Source organism: Phyllobates terribilis, unplaced genomic scaffold, assembly GCF_046119375.1.
Source record: "Phyllobates terribilis strain yellow unplaced genomic scaffold, ASM4611937v1 Scaffold_11__3_contigs__length_659146591, whole genome shotgun sequence".
NCBI lineage: Eukaryota > Metazoa > Chordata > Amphibia > Anura > Dendrobatidae > Phyllobates > Phyllobates terribilis.
This window is the reverse complement of record NW_027362771.1, coordinates 555943572-555965826: the sequence shown is the minus strand read 5'-3', so window position 1 is coordinate 555965826 and position 22255 is coordinate 555943572. Positions and strand designations below refer to the sequence as shown.

General features: G+C 51.0%; 1 protein-coding gene across 1 annotated transcript in view; it reads right to left on the bottom strand.

Annotated features, from left to right (window-relative positions):
• Positions 1–214: 214 nt before the first annotated feature.
• LOC141167346 (olfactory receptor 1G1-like) overlaps positions 215–22255 on the bottom strand; it is a 43686-nt gene continuing 21645 nt past the window's right edge. Inside the window, exon 2 of the mRNA XM_073654764.1 lies at positions 215–727. Coding sequence (XP_073510865.1) covers positions 215–727 — 513 coding nt within the window. The remainder of the gene's footprint in view (positions 728–22255) is intronic.

Here is a 22255-nt window from a genome sequence, read left to right as displayed (position 1 = left end):
CAACACCCACTTGAGGAACAGTAGCCACAGGAGGTTTAACACGAGAACCTACTACCCCCAACTGAATGGGTTCATCGGGTATAGTCTCCTCAGCAGGAATAGGAACAGGAGACAAAGTAGGTCTCGGTCTCTCCCTCAAGCGTCTATCAACCCGTATGGCTAGAGACATCGCAGCCTCCAATGACTCAGGTGCAGTGTACTGAACCAGGGTGTCTTACAGTCTAGCTGATAAACCCAAGCTGACCTGACTCCTGAGGTTCGGGTCATTCCACTGGGTGTCAGTCACCCATCTGCGAAACTCTGAGCAGTACTCCTCCACTTCCCGTGTTCCCTGCTTGAGTTTACGGAGATTAGACTCGGCAAAGGTCAGCCTATCAGGTTCACCATACACCTGAGACAGAGTAGCAAAAAACCCATCCACCGACCGTAGCGATGGTGAGTTGCTGGGGAGGGAGAAGGCCCAGGTCTGGGGGTCTCCCTTAAGAATAGCGACAATAATCCCCACCCGCTGTTCCTCACTTCCAGTTGAACGGAGCCGGAGCCTGAAATAAAGCTTACAGGCTTCACGGAAAACAAAAAATTTGTCTCGTCCCCCAGAAAACCTATCTGGAAGAGAGACTTTGGGTTCCGGCATGGCCTGAGCATGAGCCGAGGCCAGGTAACCCACAACTTGCTGCAGCTGTTGCACTACCTGAGTTCGCAGACCAGCTACCTCTTCAGAGATGGTCTGCATCAGGCAAGAAAATGCATCAGCTGAGGCAGTCTGAGACATAGTGACTCAAGGAAAATGGTATGGTTGCTAATAATTAGTGTTGAGCCACCCCCGTAGTGTTCGAGTTCGGTTCGGTTCGTCGAACACCCGTGTGTTCGCCGAACTGTTCGTCGAACTGTTCGTCGAACACCTTCGAACACCGTTAAAACCAATGGCAGGCAAACAAAAACACATAGAAACACATAGAAAACACCTTCAAAGGTGTCCAAAAGCTGACAAACTGCTCAGAAGACATAACTAACACATGGAAAAGTGACAAGTACATATAGTCATGCGAAAATAAAAGAGGTGGAAGAGTAAAAGGAGGGGGAGACACAGATATAGGCATGTCATGCCCTTCTAAAATCCAAAAAGTGAGAAGCCGACACGGCCAGTCCGCTCCTGCCCGTGCCACCTCCGTGTCGCCGGGTTTGTGCCAGAGCCGCGGTGAACCCTGATGGCCAGCCCCCCTCTCCCAATACTGGTGCCTGTCCGCTGGTGGGTCGAGCGAGCCCCCCTGTGGTGGAGGCAGCTCTAAGCTTTTTAATTTAAATTGTCTCTCTAATTTGAATGAATACACTTTAAATCCATTTACAAGGATCTATTGGAGGGCAAGTCTCATGCCAGCAGCCGCGAAATTCCAGCTCCAGTAGCGTCCACTAAAGCTGCTGCAGTTAAAAAGCTTTTATAAGGATCGAGCTCGGCTGTCCACCGCAAGGCATCCTACTGCCAGTCCCAGCCCCTATGCCTTGGGGTGCCTCCTGATGCTCTTCACTGAGTATCCCATGGTCCCGAAGCATTTCCTTTGAAAAAATTAAGTGTCTAAACTACAGGTGGTGTAGCTTGCTTAACAGCCGGGATAATCCGCTGACTAGCAGACACTGCTACTAGGCACAAAGTATTTCCTGGGCTAGATGCAGTTAAAAATTTGTAATTAGATACTCTCGTTGGATGCTGAGAAAGCATTCCATAGAGTCTCCTGGCACGCCATATATGATTCTCTTAAAAAGCTTGGGGTAGGGGTCTAGGGGACCCTTTTATAGCCAAAATCACGGCCCTGTATCACAATACGTCACCTAGGCTGAAGATAAATGGAACTGTAGCACCCTGAGGGCTCGGTTGCTACAGAGGTATTGCACCTCACCCAGAGGTGTGATATCTCACTCTCAGGTAAGGATGGAGTGTGGATCAGGACCCGACACCTGCATGCATTACACCACATTGCCGTGGGGCAGGGCGACCAATATGCCTCTGAGATGGGCACGACAGTCCCTGTCCCTGGCTGGAGTGGGGGGAGGGAACACTGAGGAAGGGGAACCCTGTAGTGCAGGAGCAGGGAGGAAGCAGTTCCTGGGTGCATTGAGAAGGGAGTATAAAAGGTGGGCACCATCTTAGTTCAGTGCAGAGAAGTCTGAGCAGAAGTGGCAGGGAGCAGGGGCTCTGCATGAGCTCTGCTCCGGAGGCGGGCCTAGTAACAGAGGCCCAGGCCTGGAAGAGGGAGAAGGAAAGAAGAGGAGCGGAGAAGACTCCAGGAACGAGGAATGAAGGGATCCCAGGGGTGCGGACGGGCGAGTCGCCACCGCACGCCCGAATCCACCTGCGTGGAGGGGTCAGGCCAAAGGGGGATACCGGTCCCCGAAACTAGTGGAGGCAGGAAACGACCCTCAGCTAGAAACCGGAGGCTGTGACATTTTATGTGGCGCAGCCCCTCGCTACACCCGCTAGGAAGGCACCACATAGGGTCAGGGAAACTGGCGCCAAGTTTACCAAGAGGAGGCCCGAGGCAGCCGGACAGAAGGGTTGGTAAGAAAGGCCAGACAAAGGACACACAAAGGGGGTCCTGTGAAGCGCTCCAAAGTTATCTGGGAGTTGTCTGAGCCCCTCACCTGGTGAGCACAGTACGACGTGGGCAGCCGTTACCTGCAGACGTGGTCTGGATAATAAGAACTGTGAGTAAAGGCCCTGGACTGCATCACTGACTCCGTGTCGTTACTGCTGCTGCCCTGCACCATCACCCCCATCCTCCGCATACACTGCCCTGAGGCTATACTCCTCCCGTGGGGAGTTATGCTACGCTCTGCTGCACTCACAACACCAGCCTCAGCGGTCTGCCCTGCAGCGGCGGTTCACTCTGACCGCAATCCACGGGTGGCGTAGTCGGACATTTAAACATCAAAACCACATAAATAGTTCCGCCACTGGTTTGACCACACTGAGCCACGAACCGGGTCGCCGCCACGAAGACTACAACCACCAGCATCCACCAAAAAGGGTCCGGCTCCGGGTGTCCCAAGGCCCAGGGGGTGCATCAGAACATTTTCATCACCTTTCACAATCACCAATGGGACAAGGCAGGGATGTCCTCTGTCCCCTCTCTTATACATCCTAGTGACGGAGCACCTGCTCTCATCAATTCGCCATAACCCCAATATTAGGTGGATTGAGGTGGGAGGCACCGAGTACAAGTGCTCTCTATTTGCTGATGATGTCCTAGTATATATCACTCAATCACATATATCCATCCATGCTGTTATGGCTGAAATAGATCACTTTGTTACATGGTCAAATTTTAAAATCAATGCAGCGAAGTCTGAGGCCCTCGATGTCTCCCTCCCCAAATCCATATAGGATTCCATCCAGTCCAACTTTCCCTTTGCCTGGCCCTCACAGGGTATCAAATACTTAGGAATTCCTATTCATAGAGACCTCTCCCATCTTTGTTATCTTAATTTTGGGCCCTTTATTGAACAACTCCATACAGACCATGGTTGGCAAGTTAGAACTGTAAGATTCACTACGTGAACCACTGGTGTTTTGTGAAAAAGCACATGTACACTGCGTTCCAAATTATTATGCAAAAAGTGTTTAGGAGTGATAAGGGAAGAATTTGTTTGTTTGTCAGTTAAACTCATTGATGGTGATGTGTGTCAGGGCTCTTTATATCACTGTAAGCAATTGCAGACACCTGTGCTAATTAGTTTGGCAGGTGTGTCCAATGAAAGGCAAGACTACTTAAGAAGGCTGTCTCACATTATTAAGCAGCCTACATTTTCTGCCAAAATGGGAAAGAAAAAGGATGTGTCGGCTGCTGAGAAGCAACAAATTGTGGAGTGTTTAGGTCAAGGCATGACTACAATCAACACTGTGCGATGATCAGGATGAAGTGTCTTGGCAATCAAGAAGTATGTAGCTGATTCACAGTACACACGTGTGCGTGCTGATAAGGGCAAATTGAGGACTCTTTCCTACAGGCAATTACGTCAGGTTGAAAGAGCAGCGGCAAAAAAGCCTTGTCATAGCAGCAGACAAGGTTTTGAAGCTGCTTGTGCCTCCAACGTCCCCCGAACAACAAGATGCAGGGTCCTTCAGAGGTTTGCAGCTGTGCATACGCCATCCTGTCGACCTCCTCTATCCACTTCACACAAGCAGAAACGGCTCCAGTGGGCCAAACATTACATGAAGACTGATTTCAAAACTGTTTTGTTCACGGATGAGTGCCGTGCAGCGCTCGGTGGTCCAGATGGATGGAGTGGAGGATGGCTTGTTGATGGACACCCCACGCAAACACGGCTACAGCGCCAACAAGGAGGAGGTGGAGTAATGTTTTGGGCTGGAATCATGGGGAGAGAGATTGTCGGCCCCTTTAGGATCCCTGAAGGCGCTAAAGATGAACTCCATAATGTATGTGGATTTTCTCAAACAGCACTTCCTGCCATGGTTCAAGAAGAAGAACCGTGTATTTCACAGCAAGATCATTTTTCTGCATGATAATGCACCATCTCATGCTGCACATAAAACATCTGCATCTCTGGCTGATATGGGCATAAAAGGGGACAAACTTATGGTGTGACCCCCATGCTCCCCTGACCTGTACCCCATTCAGAACCTTTGGAGCATCATTAAAAGGAGTGTCTATGATGGCGGGAGGCAGTTCACATCTAAGCAACAGCTCTGGGAGGGTATTCTGTCCTCATGCAAAACAATTGAAGCAGAAACCATCCAAAACCTGACAAATTCAATGGACGAGAGAGTTCAGAAGCTCCTTTCGAACAAGGGGTCCTATGTGAAAATGTAACATCACCTAGAATAAAGTTTTGAGTTGAAAACTGTTTGATTTCAGTTTCTAACAACCTGCTAATGCTTATAATTTCAAAAATGACCATTTTTTTGGTCTTTCTTAAAATGAAAAGGTTGATCGAAAAGTTTGGGGGATCTAAGAGTGTGGCAACCCAGTAGTCATGATTACTTCGAATTCTGACAATATGAGGGTCATGCTGCAGGTAGTGCAGCAAGAAGGCACTTATGTGTCTTGCGCATCTCGGAGCCCCAAAATTATTTTCCGGGCTAGATGCAGCTAAAAATTATTATTAATTTTAAATCTGGTGAAGCTTTAGTATAGATGGCCTAATAGGATCAGTGCTGCACACTGCTACAAAGCCCAAATTATTTTCCAGTCAAGATACAGATAAACATGATTAGTAACTTTAAATCTGGTGGAGCTTATTATAGATGGCCTAATAGAATCAGTGCTGCACACTGCTACAAAGCCCAAATTATTTTCCAGCCAAGATACAGATAAACATGATTAGTAATTTGAAAGCTTAAAACTGTTGGTAGGGTGATTTTAACCAATCATCAAGCTTTTACTCTCCCCAGGATGACACAGGGGTAGAAAAGTCATTTCGGATCCATGATTTGTTCATCTTTATGAACGTGAGTCTGACTACATTATCAGTGGAGAGCCGCGTGCGCTTATCTGTCAGCACACCACCAGCAGCGCTGAACACACGTTCAGACAGAACGCTGGCTGCGGGGCATGACAAGATCTCCAAGGCGTAAGTGGCTAGCTCTGGCCATTTATCCAGATTGGAAGCCCAAAAAGAGCAAGGGTCCAGTGACACAGTCGTGGCTTCAATGTTTACTTGGAGATACTCCTGTACCATCGTCTCTAGGCGTTGACTATGTGTCAGACTTCTTGTCTCCTGTGGCCTTGCAAAGGATGGGCTAAAAAAGTGGTGAAATGATTCCGCAAAATTGATGTTACCAGCAGATACTGTGGTTCTGTTACGGTTTGAGTGCTGAACACTTGACGGTCCCACGGTTGGCAAGTTGGAACTGTGAGATTCACTACGTGCACCACTGGTATTTTGTGGAAAAGCACATGTAAGATTCTGCAACAGTCTCTGCTGATACTCCTGCATGCGTGCATCCCTTTCTATGGCAGGAATAATTTCTGCAAATTTACTTTTGTACCGGGGATCTAACAGTGTGGCAACCCAGTAGTCAGGATTATTTCTAATTCTCACAATTCGAGGGTCATGTTGCAGGTAGTGCAGCAAGAAGGCACTCATGTGTGTTGCGCATCCAGGAGCACCAAGTCCCTGTTGTGTTGGTGGCGAGGTAACAATCATGCTTCCTTCCTCTGTCCTCTCCCCCCAACCTCGCACAACAGAAATGTGATCAAGGTCTCCCTCATCTGATGAGTCTTCCATCAGTTCGTCCTCCACTTCTTCCTGTGCTCCTGCACCTTCCTCACTAGTTTGGCTGCTACCATGCGCCCTGGTAAAACCATCTCCCCCACCCTCACATGCCTGCCGCCTTGGTGCTGCCGACCGTCTGGACCTTGCAGATGTTAGCCCTTCCGCATACAACTCCTCCTCCTCTACTTCCTCCACCTCCTCTTGTGCCACCACCTGACTCCGAATTCTGTTTAACATGTGCTCCAGCATGTAAATAACCGGAATAGTCATGCTGATAATGGCATCGTCAGCACTAAACATCTTCGTCGCCATTTCAAAACTGTGCAGAAGGGTGCATAGGTCCCTGATCTGAGACCACTCCTCCAGCGTGATTTGCCCCACCTCTGAATCTCGTTGGCACAGGCTATACGTCAGAACGTATTGCTCCAGGGCTTGTCGGTGCTGCCACAGTTGCTGCAACATGTGCAGAGTTGAATTCCACCGGGTAGGCACATCGCATTTTAGCCGGTAAAGTGGCAGGCCCAACGACTTCTGTAGAGATGTAAGTCGCTGAGCTGCGGGATGCGAACGGCGGAAGTGAGCACACAGCAACCGTGCCCTCTGCAGAAGGCCATCTAGTCTGGGATAGTGGGCTAAAAATTGCTGGACAACCAGGTTCAACACGTGAGCCATACAAGGCACGTGTGTGACATTGCCCCGGCGAAGGGCCGCACCCAGGTTTGCAGCATTGTCGCACACGGCCTTCCCTGGTTTCAGGTCCAGTGGAGACAACCATTCATGAAATTGGTTCTCCAGAGCTGACCACAACTCCTCAGCTGTGTGACTCACATTTCCCAGACATTTCAATGTAAAAACCACCTGATGACGTTGAGCCCTACTGCCAGCATAGTAAGGAGGTGTGCAGGATCCCTTCTGCGCAGTTAGAAAGCTTGTGGCATGACCAGACAGGCTTTGGGTGCAGGTGGAAGACCGAGAGGAGGTTGAGGAGGCAGAAGCAGTGGAGGAACTTTGACATAAAGAGGATTGACGCACAACTCGTGGGGACGGCAAGACTTGGACAGCAGCCCCTTGTCCTGCTGTCACCATAGTTACCCAGTGCCCAGTCAGCGACATGTAACGCCCCTGTCCATGCCTACTCGTTCAAGTGTCTGTGGTGAAATGCACCCTGTCACACACAGAGTTTCTCAAAGAAGCGGTGATGTTGTGTGCGACATGCTGGTGGAGCGCAGGCACACCTTTCTTTGAGAAGTAGTGCCGACTGGGCATCTGGTACTGGAGCACTGCGACGGACATAAGGTCTCGAAAATCCTCTGTGTCCACCAGGCGGAAAGGCAGCATTTCTGTAGCCAAGAGCTTGCAGATGGTGAAATTCAACCTCTTAGCTTTCTCATGGCTAGGAGGAAATGGTCTTTTACTTGTCCACATCTGAGGGACCGAGGGCTGGCTATTGTGCTTAGACGGGGTTGATAAGGGTGTCCCCGGCAAACTGCCGGTCTGTGAGGAAGATGCAGGCGGACATGTTAGGTTGCCTTGATCCAAAGGTGGTGCTATCGATGTCGGACAGCGCTCAACACCAGCTGGTGTTACCACCTCCAAAGAAAATGATGACCTGCCAATCACGCTGGCTGTTGCGGGTAAAGAGGTGGCAGGTCTGCGCCCCAAAACAGGTGTGACTGTTGTCCCCCCATTCACAGAGGATGAAGAGGCCGCGGATGCACAAGATATGGCAGACGGTGGTTGGCCCGGCCGGCTAGGCCGCATTGTAGCACACTGAGCTTCCCACTGCAACTTATGCTTCATGTCCATGTGCCGGTTCATGCATGAAGTACTCAAACTATGTATTTTTTGGCCTCTACTTAGCTTTTGCTGACAAATGTTACAGATAACACGAGTTGGGTCATCTTTATCGATCTGAAAAAATGCCCAGGCTATGCAAGGCTTAGCACCCATGCGACCTGAAGAGCCACCACGACTTGTGGTGAGAGGCAGAGTTGTGTTTGAGGATGCAGTTGTTGACGTGCTTCCAGTACTACGTCTCTGTCCAGGAAGGCGCAACCTGACCTCGTCGTCACTAGCATCTTCCTCCACCTCCTCTGCTGACCTCATCTCTTGGCTGACTGTGGGTTGACAGTAAGTGGGATCTCCAACCTCATCATCATCACCCTGTGCGTTATCACACCCGTCGTCCTCAGAGCCAACCTGTTCCTGCCCTGACAAAAAACTAAAGTTGTCGCTCCAATCAGGTATTTGAGTCTTATCATCGTCTTCCTCATTGTCTCCACCAGCAGGAGTTACAGTTTGGGAATGAGGGTCTACATTATGGTCAGAACCTTCTGCGTCTGGTCCTGGATCCGACTCATAAAGATTCTGGGCATCAGTGCAGATCATTTCCTCGTCTGGATTCACAGAAGCGCTGGAGTCGACCTCTGATTCCCAGGCTATAGTATGAGTAAACAGCTCTGCAGACTCAACCATCTGTTCTACCTCATACTCAGACGGGCAGCTGGAGATTTGGGAGCTGTGAGGAAGCAAGTGCGATTGGGGTGACACCTTTGAGGACTGGAGTATTTGTGATGTTGAAGTTGATGTGGAGGAGAGCCCACTTAAAGGAGCACTTGATATCCGTTGAAGCACCTGCTGTTTTTGTGCCTCATCTGGAATTTGTAGCGATTGGCGTGGCCGTAAGAAAGGGATCTTATCACATTGTCCGCTAAAAGAAGTAGACATTTTAGTTTGGCTGGAAGATGGTCTTTCTTCTGCAGATGTTACTGTTGCTTTAACACCTACCCCACGGACACAACCTTTTTTCCCCTTCCCAACACGCCTATTCCCCTTTCCACCTGCAGCAGGCCTTTTTCCACTCATTTTGGTGGTTAACTAATTCACAACTCTGGAGTTGTTTGCACAAAAAAACAATGGATGGGAACCGAGCAGAGCTGAGTGGCCAAACTGTGGTATTAGGCCAAAACTATTGGCTGGGTTAGATGCAGAAAAAAATTATATTCAATTTGCAACCTGATGGAGGTCTGTATAGATGGATTAATAGAACAAGTCCCACACACAGCTAGAAGCCCAATATTTTTTCAGAGGTAGATGTAGAAAAAAATATATTCAGTTTGCAACCTGATGGAGGTCAGTATAGATGGACTAATACAACAAGTCCCACACACAGCTAGAAGCCCAATATTTTTTCAGAGGTAGATGCAGAAAAAAATATATTCAGTTTGCAACCTGATGGAGGTCTGTATAGATGGATTAATAGAACAAGTCCCACACACAGCTAGAAGCCCAATATTTTTTCAGAGGTAGATGCAGAAAAAAATATATTCAGTTTGCAACCTGATGGAGGTCTGTATAGATGGATTAATAGAACAAGTCCCACACACAGCTAGAAGCCCAATATTTTTTCAGAGGTAGATGCAGAAAAAAATATATTCAGTTTGCAACCTGATGGAGGTCTGTATAGATGGATTAATAGAACAAGTCCCACACACAGCTAGAAGCCCAATATTTTTTCAGAGGTAGATGCAGAAAAAAATATATTCAGTTTGCAACCTGATGGAGGTCTGTATAGATGGTTTAATAGAACAAGTCCCACACACAGCTAGAAGCCCAATATTTTTTCAGAGGTAGATGCAGAAAAAAATAGATTCAGTTTGCAACCTGATGGAGGTCTGTATAGATGGATTAATAGAACAAGTCCCACACACAGCTAGAAGCCCAATATTTTTTCAGAGCTAGATGCAGAAAAAAATAGATTCAGTTTGCAACCTGATGGAGGTCAGTATAGATGGACTAATAGAATGATGCTATGCCCAAAAGATTTTACTTCACTAGGTGCAGTAAAAAAATTGGTATTCTGTACACAGGTGGTATATCTTGCAACACAGATAGGCTACTCCGCTGACTAACACACTCTGCAATAGGCCAAAAAGGATTAGCTTTGCTAGATTCAGCCAAATGCTGTGAAAAAAACTTGCACTGCACTGGCACAGACCTGCCTGGCAAAAACTGATAGGAACTGATGTAACCTAGTCCTGAAAAGGACTCCAATTACAATTAGTCTTTACTCCCACAATCTATCTATTTAAGAGCACAGACCTGCCTGATAAAAGTCGTAGGAAATGCTGTAACCTAGTCCTTAAAATGACTGCAATCACAACTATTCCCTACTCCCAAGCTATCTGTAGATTTGTGCGAAAATTGGCTTGAAATTAACAAGGTATAGCGCACACAGCAACAGCGGTGCCGTCTAACACGCAGCTGCAGCAGTGAGAAAATGGTGGCGATGGGGAAAATGGCTGGGTCTTATAGGGCAAGGACATGTGACATACACTGCCAATGACACATGCACTTGCTTGTGTGAAAAAAAGCACTTCGCTCCGTGTGTGCGCTGCTGATAGGCTGACAGATTGCACCTACCCACTGCAAATGCGGGAAAGAGAAAAAAAAATGGAGATCTTCATTGTTCCTGCAGAGATCCATCCCCTGCCCCTCCCCCCACCCCGCTGTACACTCAAACTGCGTATTAACATTAATTTTCATCATTACTGAGAAAAAATCCAGTTATGATTTTGGTGCACGAACAGTTATCGAACATAACCTCGAACAGCCGAATTTTTCTCAAATTGTTCGTGTTCGCCGAACGGCTCGAACACCGCCCAAAACAGCTCGAATTTGAGATTGGCGAACAGTTCGAGTAGAACAACGCTCATCTCTACTAATAATGTCATGGTGTAGTGGGAATGCTGGTGAGGAAATGGCAGATACGGGCAGGGTGAGCAGGGAAAACTAGTCTGTACCTAGACTGGGAACCCTGAATAGCCCTGACCCCGAAGGTATCTAGGGTGAGAACGTTGGGGTCTCCACCCTAAGCCATAACTCCTCCACAAGCCCTGCGCTAATCCCTCTCACCTCCCTCCGCAGAACAAATGTACAGCAATCTCAAAGGAAAGGACTTCAGCGGCACAAATGAATAGGTCAGCACAGCACGGCTTCCAAGTATAGAGTGAAACTCAATCAGCAGCACCACCTGGTGGAAGGAGAGGCTACTGAAAGGCTAGGGAGAGAAGACTCACACAGAAACTCACATCCACCAGGACACGGCAGTAGAATTGGCATTAACCCATGCAGTACAAGAGGGAATTTCACAGTTTAAGTTACATCAGCATCTAGAATAGACCGCAGATACACAACGCTAGACAGCGCATGACAGTAGTCTTCTCTCTGGCTCTACACACAGTATATTCAGGCAGAAGGACCTTTTTATACATGTTCCCTCTTTCTACAACTGTACCGTCTGATAAATGAGCTCTTAGGGTCACTACACTGCTGACCAGAGGCGCTGCCTAGCAACCAGCCTCTGGGGGCTTGTCTCAGAACACAGCACGCTGAGCTGCTGACTCGCCCCCTGGGCCGTGGGGCACGTGGATCCTGGCGATAGGGGAACGATGGGGGTAGTAGTAGTGGCGGCCCGGTCCCGCGGCTCAGGGTGGTCAGGCCAATGGTAGTCTGCTACGTGCTTCAGATAATGTCCGACTACGCCACCCGTGGATTGCGGTTATTAGGAACCGCCGCTGCAAGGCAGTCCGCTGGGGCTGATGATGAATGCAGCTGGGATGGTGTGACTCCCCACGGGAAGATTGCGGCCCCAGGGCAGTGTAGTGGATGGTGGGGAGTGATGGTGGTGAGAGTCCCAGTACCGGTAGTGCTGGAGGCGCGAAGGAGCACACAGACAACAAGTTACAGTCCAGGGTCTTTACTCACAGTTCATTTGTTCCGGGTCACTTCTGTCAGCAGTGACCGCCCGAGCCGTGCTGCGTCCACCAGGTGTGGGGCTCGGTCAACTCCCAAGCAGTTCAGGAGCATGGCACAGGACCCCCTTTAATCCTTTCTCTGGCCTGCCTCACCAGTGGAGCTGAGATGAGCCAGAATCTCAGCTCCCCTTCACCTCCTCCTCGGCCTCTCACTAGGCCCTCCTGGAGTAGAGCTCCTACAGAGCCTCTACTCCCTGTCTTCTCCTCTGGCTGAACTGACCCAGAACTAAGATGGTGCCCACCTTTTATACCTCCCTCTGACCATGAGCCCAGGTGACCAGCAACCAATGGGCTCCTTCCTATGCTCAGGAACCAACCCCTATCTGCCCCTACAGCACTGGGTGTTCCACCCCCGTCCCCACTCCAGGCAGGGACATTGTCGGTCGTGCCTGCACTTCTGTCTAGTGGGAGCACCGTTGAGCTGTCCCTCGGAAATGGGGTGTGTGTGCTGTATGCAGGTAACTGAGCCCTGGTCCATACTCCATCCTTACCTGGGAGTGGAATATCACACCTCTGGTCTGAGGTGCAATACCCCTGTAGCGGCCGAACCCTCGGGGCGCTACATTCCACCCTGGTAAAGCACAGCACGTCCTCGGGCTGGAAAAGAGCAAAAACAGATAATTACAGGACATGCAAAACTTTTTCAATAACTTTTCACATCAGAAAACAGGCAATACGGTTCAATTCCCTTTATGGGAAACTCTTTTCTTTTCTTGTCACTATTATAAAACACTTTGCTAATGCCTCTGGAACTCTTTTGTCATATAAAACATCTTGTAAAACATTTGCATTATTAACTAGCAGCATATAAAACTTTCTCATGTAAAACATTTTTAAGTAAAGCACATTCTTGGATTCTTGGATCTCGACCAGGTAAAGGTGCAACAGTCCAGTAAACTTGTCTTGAGGTAGACGTTGCGGTTTTTGTATAAAACCAGTAGGGGGCGCTTTAGGAAGCGCAACTATATACAAGGGATTGGCCGTTCCCAGTCCTCGGCCAGTTTTGGGAAGGGGAATGGCTGCTCACAGTCCTCAGCCTGGTAGGGGATGAGGGGCACACAGGTAACAGTTCAATATTTGTCCCAACGGGGTCCACACTTTCAAGACGGGAACAGTCCCAAAAGCAGTTCTGATACCCTGACGGGTAACTATGTACACAGGTACTTTGCTACTTACTAGTAGCGGTGTCCTCCATATGCTCCTTCTTCCTCCTCATATGGTTCTTCAGACCCGTCCGGGTCCTCTTGGCTCTCCTCATAGCCGCGGTATTGTAGCTCCTCCTCGGTCAGCCGATGGACATGTAGGGCGTATGGTCCTTTTGCACCTATGTGGCGGGTAAAGGCGACCACATCACCAGGGTACAGGTCACGGCCACGATGTCCCTCCATTAGATGACTCTCCACGTCCCTGCGGGTCACAAAGACGTCGCCTGCGGTTTCTGGGCCCCTGATGAAGCCCCAGCCGTTCTCCATGTGGAACTTGACTATTGTCCCGGTGATTTGGGGACCACGGGCTGCTTGGGGGTCTTGGGGGCCTTGCGCTTTTGTTCAGCACTCTGGGCTTGGAGCCGTTCCTCCCTGACGTGCCTCTCTCGTCGCTCCCGCTCAAAGGTCGCCAGTTGCTGGTGACAGGCCTCCAGACGACGGACCGCGTCTGCCCGGGTCTCTTGAGAGAACCCCATCAAGTTCTCGCCGGTGGAGTCCCACGCAAATTGGACGTCCTCCAGTGGGGGTAGGGTGACCTCGACGGGTTCAGGAGCCGGTATCAGAGGCTCGCGCGGGGGCTGGGCCTTCCATGGCTGATTGCCGGTCACTTCAGCCGGCCACTCCAGCGGCAGTCCATCCGGACCGGTATGATGGGCAAACAGGTCCACGCCCAGCGATGGTATAGTGGGGGGACCTGATCTGGGAGCAGCGCCCGGGGGCACTCGGCCTTGCGAACAGGCCGGGGGTCTTGTGACTGCGCTAGGTGGCAGTCCCATCCGGGACAGGGGCGCAGGCTTGGCGATGGCGCCCGGGTCATCCAGGCCTTGCGACCGGGCCGATGATGCTTCCTGCTTTACGGCGCCCGGGGTCAAGGGGCGTGGCGCCGGGCGGGGCGTGGCCGCGGCGCTCGCCGCTTGAGGCCTAGCCGGGAGCAGTAGCGGCGCGGCAACAGGTGCGGTGAGTGGGGCTTCTGGTGCTGCGACGGGAGGCTGGGGCAGGCCTGCGGGTGCTGGGCTTGGGGTGGTGACGTCCCCTTCACTTGCCTCAGTCCTCGTGGCTCCCTCCGCGGCGTCGCCTCCGGTCCTCTCTCCTCTTGCGCCATCCTCCGAGGCAGGCAAACCGCGGGGTGCGGCTGAAGCCTGTCGCTGGTGGGTCTCGGCCTGCCGGGCCAGTTCCTCTCTCCACTCGGTGAGTGCACTCCGCTGCGCCCGGACCATCCTCCGCTCCAGGTCCTCCAGTGCAGCTTGCGCACGCTCCGGGTCTCTGGGGAGCTGCGCTAGGACTTCTGCTAGGCTGCAGAGCGGTTCGGTCTTCAGCAGGCTTCGGGCCAGGAGGCTGGTGCTGCTCAGGGCGTCCATCCCCGGGTGCGGTCTGTCTGGACTGATCCAGACCACCCCCTGCCCCGCAGTTTTCTTCTCTTTCCGCCCCCATGGGGGGTGGTCTTGGGGGCATCTGCTGACAATCACTCTCAGGGGCAGCCCCCACACGTTGACGGACATTTCCACAGCAGTGCTCATGGTTGTTGGGGGCGGGCTTCCTCTTTGGCGCCATTCTGGGACCCGGCCCACGATGGGAGGCGGCCTCCTGTGGTCTTTTGGCGCGCACATTATGGCGCTCGTTCTTCTGGGGCGGGCGCCATCTTTAATACCGTGAAACAGTCTCTTTTCAGGCGCGCAGTACCCGTGGTTAGCGGGCACGAAATCCTGCCGACTACGCCAAAGCTGACTCGCCCTCTGGGCCATGGGGCACGCGGATCCGGGCGATAGGGGAACGATGGGGGTAGTAGTAGTGGCGGCCCGGTCCCGCGGCTCAGGGTGGTCAGGCCAATGGTAGTCTGCTACATGCTTCAGATAATGTCCGACTACGCAACCCGTGGATTGCGGTTATTAGGAACCGCCGCTGCAAGGCAGTCCGCTGGGGCTGATGATAAATGCAGCTGGGATGGTGTGACTCCCCACGGGAAGAGTGCGGCCCCAGGGCAGTGTAGTGGATGGTAGGGAGTGATGGTGGTGAGAGTCCCAGTACCGGTAGTGCTGGAGGCGCGAAGGAGCACACAGACAACAAGTTACAGTCCAGGGTCTTTACTCACAGTTCATTTGTTCCGGGTCACTTCTGTCAGTAGTGACCGCCCGAGCCGTGCTGCGTCCACCAGGTGTGGGGCTCGGTCAACTCCCAAGCAGTTCAGGAGCATGGCACAGGACCCCCTTTAATCCTTTCTCTGGCCTGCCTCACCAGTGACCCACTTTTGTCCAGCTGCCGCGGACTTGTGCGGTTAAACATGGGCCCCGTCCTCCGCTGTCCTATATGGTGCCTTCCTAGCAGGTTTGATGAGGTGTCGCACCAATAGATGATCACGACGACCGGTCTTTGGCTGAGGGTAGTTTCTCCTCCACCAACTTGGGATCCGGTACCCTTAATCTGCGTGACCCTGCACCCTGGATTCTCGTGGGTTCTTAGGGTCCCTTCCACCTTCTTGTTCCTGAGCCCTTCTGTTTCTCTGTCTCTCCTTCTCTTTCTCTGTTCCTTTCTGTTCCTTTCTGTTCCGTTCTCTTGGAGCTGAGATGAGCCAGAATCTCAGCTCCCCTTCACCTCCTCCTCAGCCTCTCACTAGGCCCTCCTGGAGTAGAGCTCCTACAGAGCCTCTACTCCCTGTCTTCTCCTCTGGCTGAACTGACCCAGAACTAAGATGGTGCCCACCTTTTATACCTCCCTCTGACCATGAGCCCAGGTGACCAGCAACCAATGGGCTCCTTCCTATGCTCAGGAACCAACCCCTATCTGCCCCTACAGCACTGGGTTTTCCACCCCCCTCCCCACTCCAGGCAGGGACATTGTCGGTCGTGCCTGCACTTCTGTCTAGTGGGAGCACCGTTAAGCTGTCCCTCGGAAATGGGGTGTGTGTGCTGTATGCAGCTAACTGAGCCCTGGTCCATACTCCATCCTTACCTGGGAGTGGAATATCACACCTCTGGTCTGAGGTGCAATACCCCTGTAGCGGCCGAACCCTCGGGGCGCTACACTTCCAATCCCAAGATGGCAGCTCCCATAACTGTGATTCTCTTATTTCATAACTCAAGTAATTCTTCCAAAGGTAATTTATTACATGTTTATTTATATCTACAGTCTCCTTACTGAAATATACCATAATATGTGTGGAGGTGATAAGTCCTCTTTAAGCTTGGATTGGTTGCTATGGGCAACAAAGATATTTTTCCTATATTACAGTGATGAATGAGACCCAATAATCATAATCCTGAACAAACCAAACAAGGGCATCTGGTTTTCGATGCCCATCCTGTTTTTTTTTTCGTCTATTTGTCAGAGCCTAGTTGTATTTTCTTCAAAACAAATTGTCACATTAACCCCTTCCCCCGTGCGATTTTTTCATTTTTTTTCCTCCCCTTCTTCCAACAGCCATAACTTTTTTATTTTTCCATCCACATAGCCATATGAGGGCTTATTTTATGCGGGATGAGTTGTACTTTAGAATGAAATCATTTATTTTATCATGTGATGTACCGGAAAGGCAGAAAAAAATTTCAGGTGCATTTAAATTGCAAAAAAGTGCAATTCCACAATTGTTTTTTGGATATTTAATTTACCAGTATGATTCTCCAGGTCAGCATGAGTACGCAGATAACAAACATGTATAGTTTTTTTTTTCTTATGCTGTTTACCGATCTGTTTAATTTATTTTATATTTTGATAGATTGTACTTGTACGAATGCTGTGATACCAAATATCTGTGTAATTTTTTTTAATTGCTTTATTATTAATAGGGCAAAAGGGAAGTGATTTATGCTTATGTTTTTTTATTTTTTTTATATTTTAAAAAACTTTTTTTTGCACTTTTTACTCTGTTTAATGGTTCCTTTAGGGGACTTTAAGCTGGATCGTCTGATTGCCGATGCCAATGGGTACGTGAAATGACTCGCTGCCGGTGCATGTGACGCACCCCTGGGCCTACTTGGTGTAGCGTTGCGCACGCGGGGACTACCCGGAGCCGGGCCTGTTGGGGGTAGTAGTCTCGTGCCGGTGACCCGGTCCGTGCCCAGGGAGTCAGACTAAGTGGCGGTATATATTAGCAGTAGATGTAGGACGACTACGCCACCCGTTGAATGCAGCTATGGAGCTGCCGCTGCAGGGCAGACCGCTGAGGCCGGTGGTAGGATAGTGCAGCGTAGATGGTATAACCCCCAACGGGAGGGGTATGGCCTCAGGGCAGCCGACGTGGATGATGGGGGTAGCAGGAACCACTCAGAGACGATGCGGTGTAGTTCAGGGTCTTTACTGGTGATAAAGATAGACCCTCCCGGAGTACTGGCTAGTGATCGGGGCCTGGTCAGTCTTTGAGCAGATGGGATCTCCCCTGGCCAGGCGGAGTTGTAGGCCTCCCCAACTACTTGTACTCTTCTGGCTACCTTGCTAGAGGCAGGTAAAAGTAGCCCACGTCCCTGAGTGTACCGTGTGGTGCTCACCCGTATGGCCGGTGACTCGGGGCCTTCTAGTGGCTTCCACTCCACGACGGCGGTGCTGGTCCCACGCGTGTGACCGTGCCTTCGGGTTTCTTGGCCAGAGGACCTGAAATCCCCTGCCGGGCGGTTTCTGCTGCTGGGTCTGGGTTAATCCCCACAGCCTCAGACTCCGGGTCCGGTAGTAACTCTTCAATCAGGGCGAGCTCTTCAGCTGCCAGCCCCTGATTCCTTTTAGCCTGCTCCCACAGAGCTCCTGAACGTTCTTTCCTATGCTGCTTCTCTTCTTCTCAACTCTTCTCTTCTCACTAACCCTGCCTCAGCCCCAGCTTTATATAGGGGAAGTTCTTCCCCTCCCAGGACTGGGCAGGAGGTGTGGCATGCATAGGATTCCTGACCAAGAGACCTCCCACCTGCTCTCAGATGTAATATTGCTATTACTGTGGAAACCAGACCCCTGGGGTGCCACATTCCCCCCTAGTGAATTTTAGTACTCCGGGACTAAACATATTTTTGTAAAACATAACAAGTAAAAACAGAAACAGTACAATAAAGAAAAACATTAGGATGGTCACGGCGTGTCCGCAACCGGGTGCAGTTTTTCAAGAAAACAAGGGTGTCCATTTCACCAAAAACAGGGAGACGTAACCAGGTAGGGGTCTGTCCTGCCTCGAGTCCTTAACAGTCTTTCAGTCCGTCCTGGGTTACGCTCCAACTATATACACAAAGGATTCCCGGTAAATCCACCAAAGACTCCTATAAATAACTAGAAACACAAAATTATACACAAGCAACAATAGACAGGTAAACATTAATAAAATAGCTTGAACATTTTAGATCCTCCACCGTATGGGCAACTGGCCTCTAGTGACCCTAGTGGACCTACGGAGCTGGCTGACTGGTCCTGAGCTACAGGGTATAGGGGCTGTCAAGGGTAAACTGGGCAGCCGTCTACGGACTCTTTGGCTCACTAGGGGTATGGCAGGCTCACTATAAGCAGAGGGTTGATTCTCCTGGTCTGCTTGTGTGGGGTCTTCTGCCCCCTGGACCGGCTGTTCTTCCAGCTCCACCTGTGTCTCCGTAGGCACTTGGGATGCAGGTTGGAGGAACGTGAGGACGGGTACCACAACAGCACCATTGACTTGAGTCCAAGACCGAGGGAAGTCTCCGAGCACAGTACTAACCATATCTTCCCTTTCCTCTACGGGTCGAGGGTCCACTTGTTCCTCTTCAGGGTTCCGTAGCTGTTCGGGACACTTCTTTAGGTGATCCCGGGATACAATGGCTGTGGTTTCCCCTCCGTCTTTACTGATTGTACAGATCTTCGGGTTGTCATGGCTTGAGGGCAGTACGGTGTACGGGTCCTTCTCCCATTGGTCGTTCAACTTGTGGAGCCGTCTTTTCCTCTTCAAGACCTGCTCTCCGGGCACCAGGGGAACAGCGGGAGCATACTGGTTGTAAGTTTTCTCTTGTCTTTCCCTAGCTTGACAGAGACTACGCTCCACGCTCTCCTGTACTTTCCGGTACTGCTGCTGCCTCTCTGTGTCCCAGTCTGCTTCTGGTGAAGTGTCCTCGGGTGTCAGGACTCCCATCTCCAGATCAACAGGAAGCTTACCAGGTCTTGCCCTCATTAGGTAAGCCGGGGTACAGTTGGTGGAACCTACAGGGATGTGGTTGTATAGGTCCACCAGGTCGGGCAGCTTTTCAGGCCACAGACTACGTTCTTCCAGGGGCAATGTTTTCAGAAGATCTATCACCACCTGGTTCATTTTCTCACAAAGTCCATTAGTTTGCGGGTGATAGGGTGTTGTTCTAATCTTCCGGCAGCCATACAGGGTGCAGAACTCCTGGAAGACTTCCGCTTCAAAGGCAGGCCCCTGGTCCGTCAGCACCTGCTCCGGGTATCCGTGCGGACGGCAGAAGTGCTGCTGGAAGGCTCTAGCTGCTGTGTGAGCCGTTAAGTCCTTGACGGGGACGACAACCAAGAACCGGGAGTAGTGATCCACGATGGTTAATGCGTAGACGTAGCCACTTCTGCTTGGGGTCAGCTTTACATGATCCAAGGCTACCAGTTCCAACGGCTGTCTGGTGATGATGGACCGCAGGGGAGTCTTCTGGCTGGCACGGTCCCTCCTTCTTAAGTTGCATGGGCCACAGTCTCTGCACCACCTCTCGATGGTTCCTCTCATGCCTACCCAATGGAACTGCCCGTGCAGCAGGAACTCCAGCTTCTTCCATCCGAAGTGCCCAGCTCCGTCGTGGTATGCCTCCATCACCATAGCTACGTCTCTTCTGGGCACCACTACTTGCCAGATTAGTTCATGCGTCCGGGAGTTAACCATTCTGCGGCACAACTTCCCCTTGTAAAGGAACAGTCGACTCTTCTCAGCCCACAGTTGCTTGGCTTCCTCCGGAGCGTCTGGGTCAAGGCGTGCATCTGGCCGAGTCAGCATCTCCTTTACCAGTCGGACGGCAGGGTCACTGTCTTGCGTCTCCGCCCAGTTGTAATGAGGTAACGGGTTGAACGTAGCGGATTGCTTACTCCTTACACGGTGGGAATACTGGATAGTCCCATGACGGTGGAACGCGGGGAGTTCAACTTCTTCCAGTTCCTCTGAATCTTCCCCTACGTCCGGTAGGTTCGGCATCCTGGACAGGGCGTCCGCGTTGGTATTGGAGCGTCCTGCCCGGTATTTGATTGTAAACTCATAGTTGGACAGACGGGCCATCTATCTCTGCTCTAGGGCACCGAGTCTTGCAGTGTCCAGGTGTGTCAACGGGTTGTTATCCGTGTACACGGTGAACCGGGAAGAAGCGAGGTAGTGCTTAAAGCGTTCGGTGACTGCCCACACCACTGCCAGGAACTCTAGCTTAAATGAGCTGTAATTCTCAGGGTTTCTTTCGGTGGGTCGCAGTTTTCGGCTGGCGTAAGCAATTACCCGTTCTTTCCCCTGCTGGATCTGGGACAGTACGGCTCCTAGCCCGATGTTACTGGCGTCGGTGTAGAGGATAAAGGGCTGGCTGTAATCCGGGTACGCCAGGATTTCATCCCCCGTGAGGGCCATCTTCAGCTGGCGGAAGGACTCTTCTTCCAGCTTCTCCCATCTGAAGGGTGGCTTCTGGTTCTTGGCCTTCATGGACTGGCCTATCAGGAGTAGTGTTGAGCCACCCCCGTAGTGTTCGAGTTCGGTTCGGTTCGTCGAACACCCGTGTGTTCGCCGAACTGTTCATCGAACTGTTCATCGAACACCTTCGAACACCGTTAAAACCAATGGCAGGCAAACAAAAACACATAGAAACACATAGAAAACACCTTCAAAGGTGTCCAAAAGCTGACAAACTGCTCAGAAGACATAACTAACACATGGAAAAGTGACAAGTACATATAGTCATGCGAAAATAAAAGAGGTGGAGGAGTAAAAGGAGGGGGAGACACAGATATAGGCATGTCATGCCCTTCTAAAATCCAAAAAGTGAGAAGCCGACACGGCCAGTCCGCTCCTGCCCGTGCCACCTCCGTGTCGCCGGGTTTGTGCCAGAGCCGCGGTGAACCCTGACGGCCAGCCCCCCTCTCCCAATACTGGTGCCTGTCCGCTGGTGGGTCGAGCGAGCCCCCCTGTGGTGGAGGCAGCTCTAAGCTTTTTAATTTAAATTGTCTCTCTAATTTGAATGAATACACTTTAAATCATTTTACAAGGATCTATTGGAGGGCAAGTCTCATGCCAGCAGCCGCGGTAATTCCAGCTCCAGTAGCGTCCACTAAGGCTGCTGCAGTTAAAAAGCTTTTATAAGGATCGAGCTCGGCTGTCCACCGCAAGGCATCCTACTGCCAGTCCCAGCCCCTATGCCTTGGGGTGCCTCCTGATGCTCTTCACTAAGTATCCCATGGTCCCGAAGCATTTCCTTTGAAAAAATTAAGTGTCTAAACTACAGGTGGTGCAGCTTGCTTAACAGCCGGGATAATCCGCTCACTAGCAGACACTGCTACTAGGCACAAAGTATTTCCTGGGCTAGATGCAGTTAAAAATTTGTAATTAGATACTCTCGTTGGATGCTGAGAAAGCATTCCATAGAGTCTCCTGGCACGCCATATATGATTCTCTTAAAAAGCTTGGGGTAGGGGTCTAGGGGACCCTTTTATAGCCAAAATCACGGCCCTGTATCGCAATACGTCACCTAGGCTGAAGATAAATGGAACTGTAGCACCCTGAGGGCTCGGTTGCTGCAGACGTATTGCACCTCACCCAGAGGTGTGATATCTCACTCTCAGGTAAGGATGGAGTGTGGATCAGGACCCGACACCTGCATGCATTACACCACATTGCCGTGGGGCAGGGCGACCAATATGCCCCTGAGATGGGCACGACAGTCCCTGTCCCTGGCTGGAGTGGGGGGAGGGAACACTGAGGAAGGGGAACCCTGTAGTGCAGGAGCAGGGAGGAAGCAGTTCCTGGGTGCATTGAGAAGGGAGTATAAAAGGTGGGCACCATCTTAGTTCAGTGCAGAGAAGTCTGAGCAGAAGTGGCAGGGA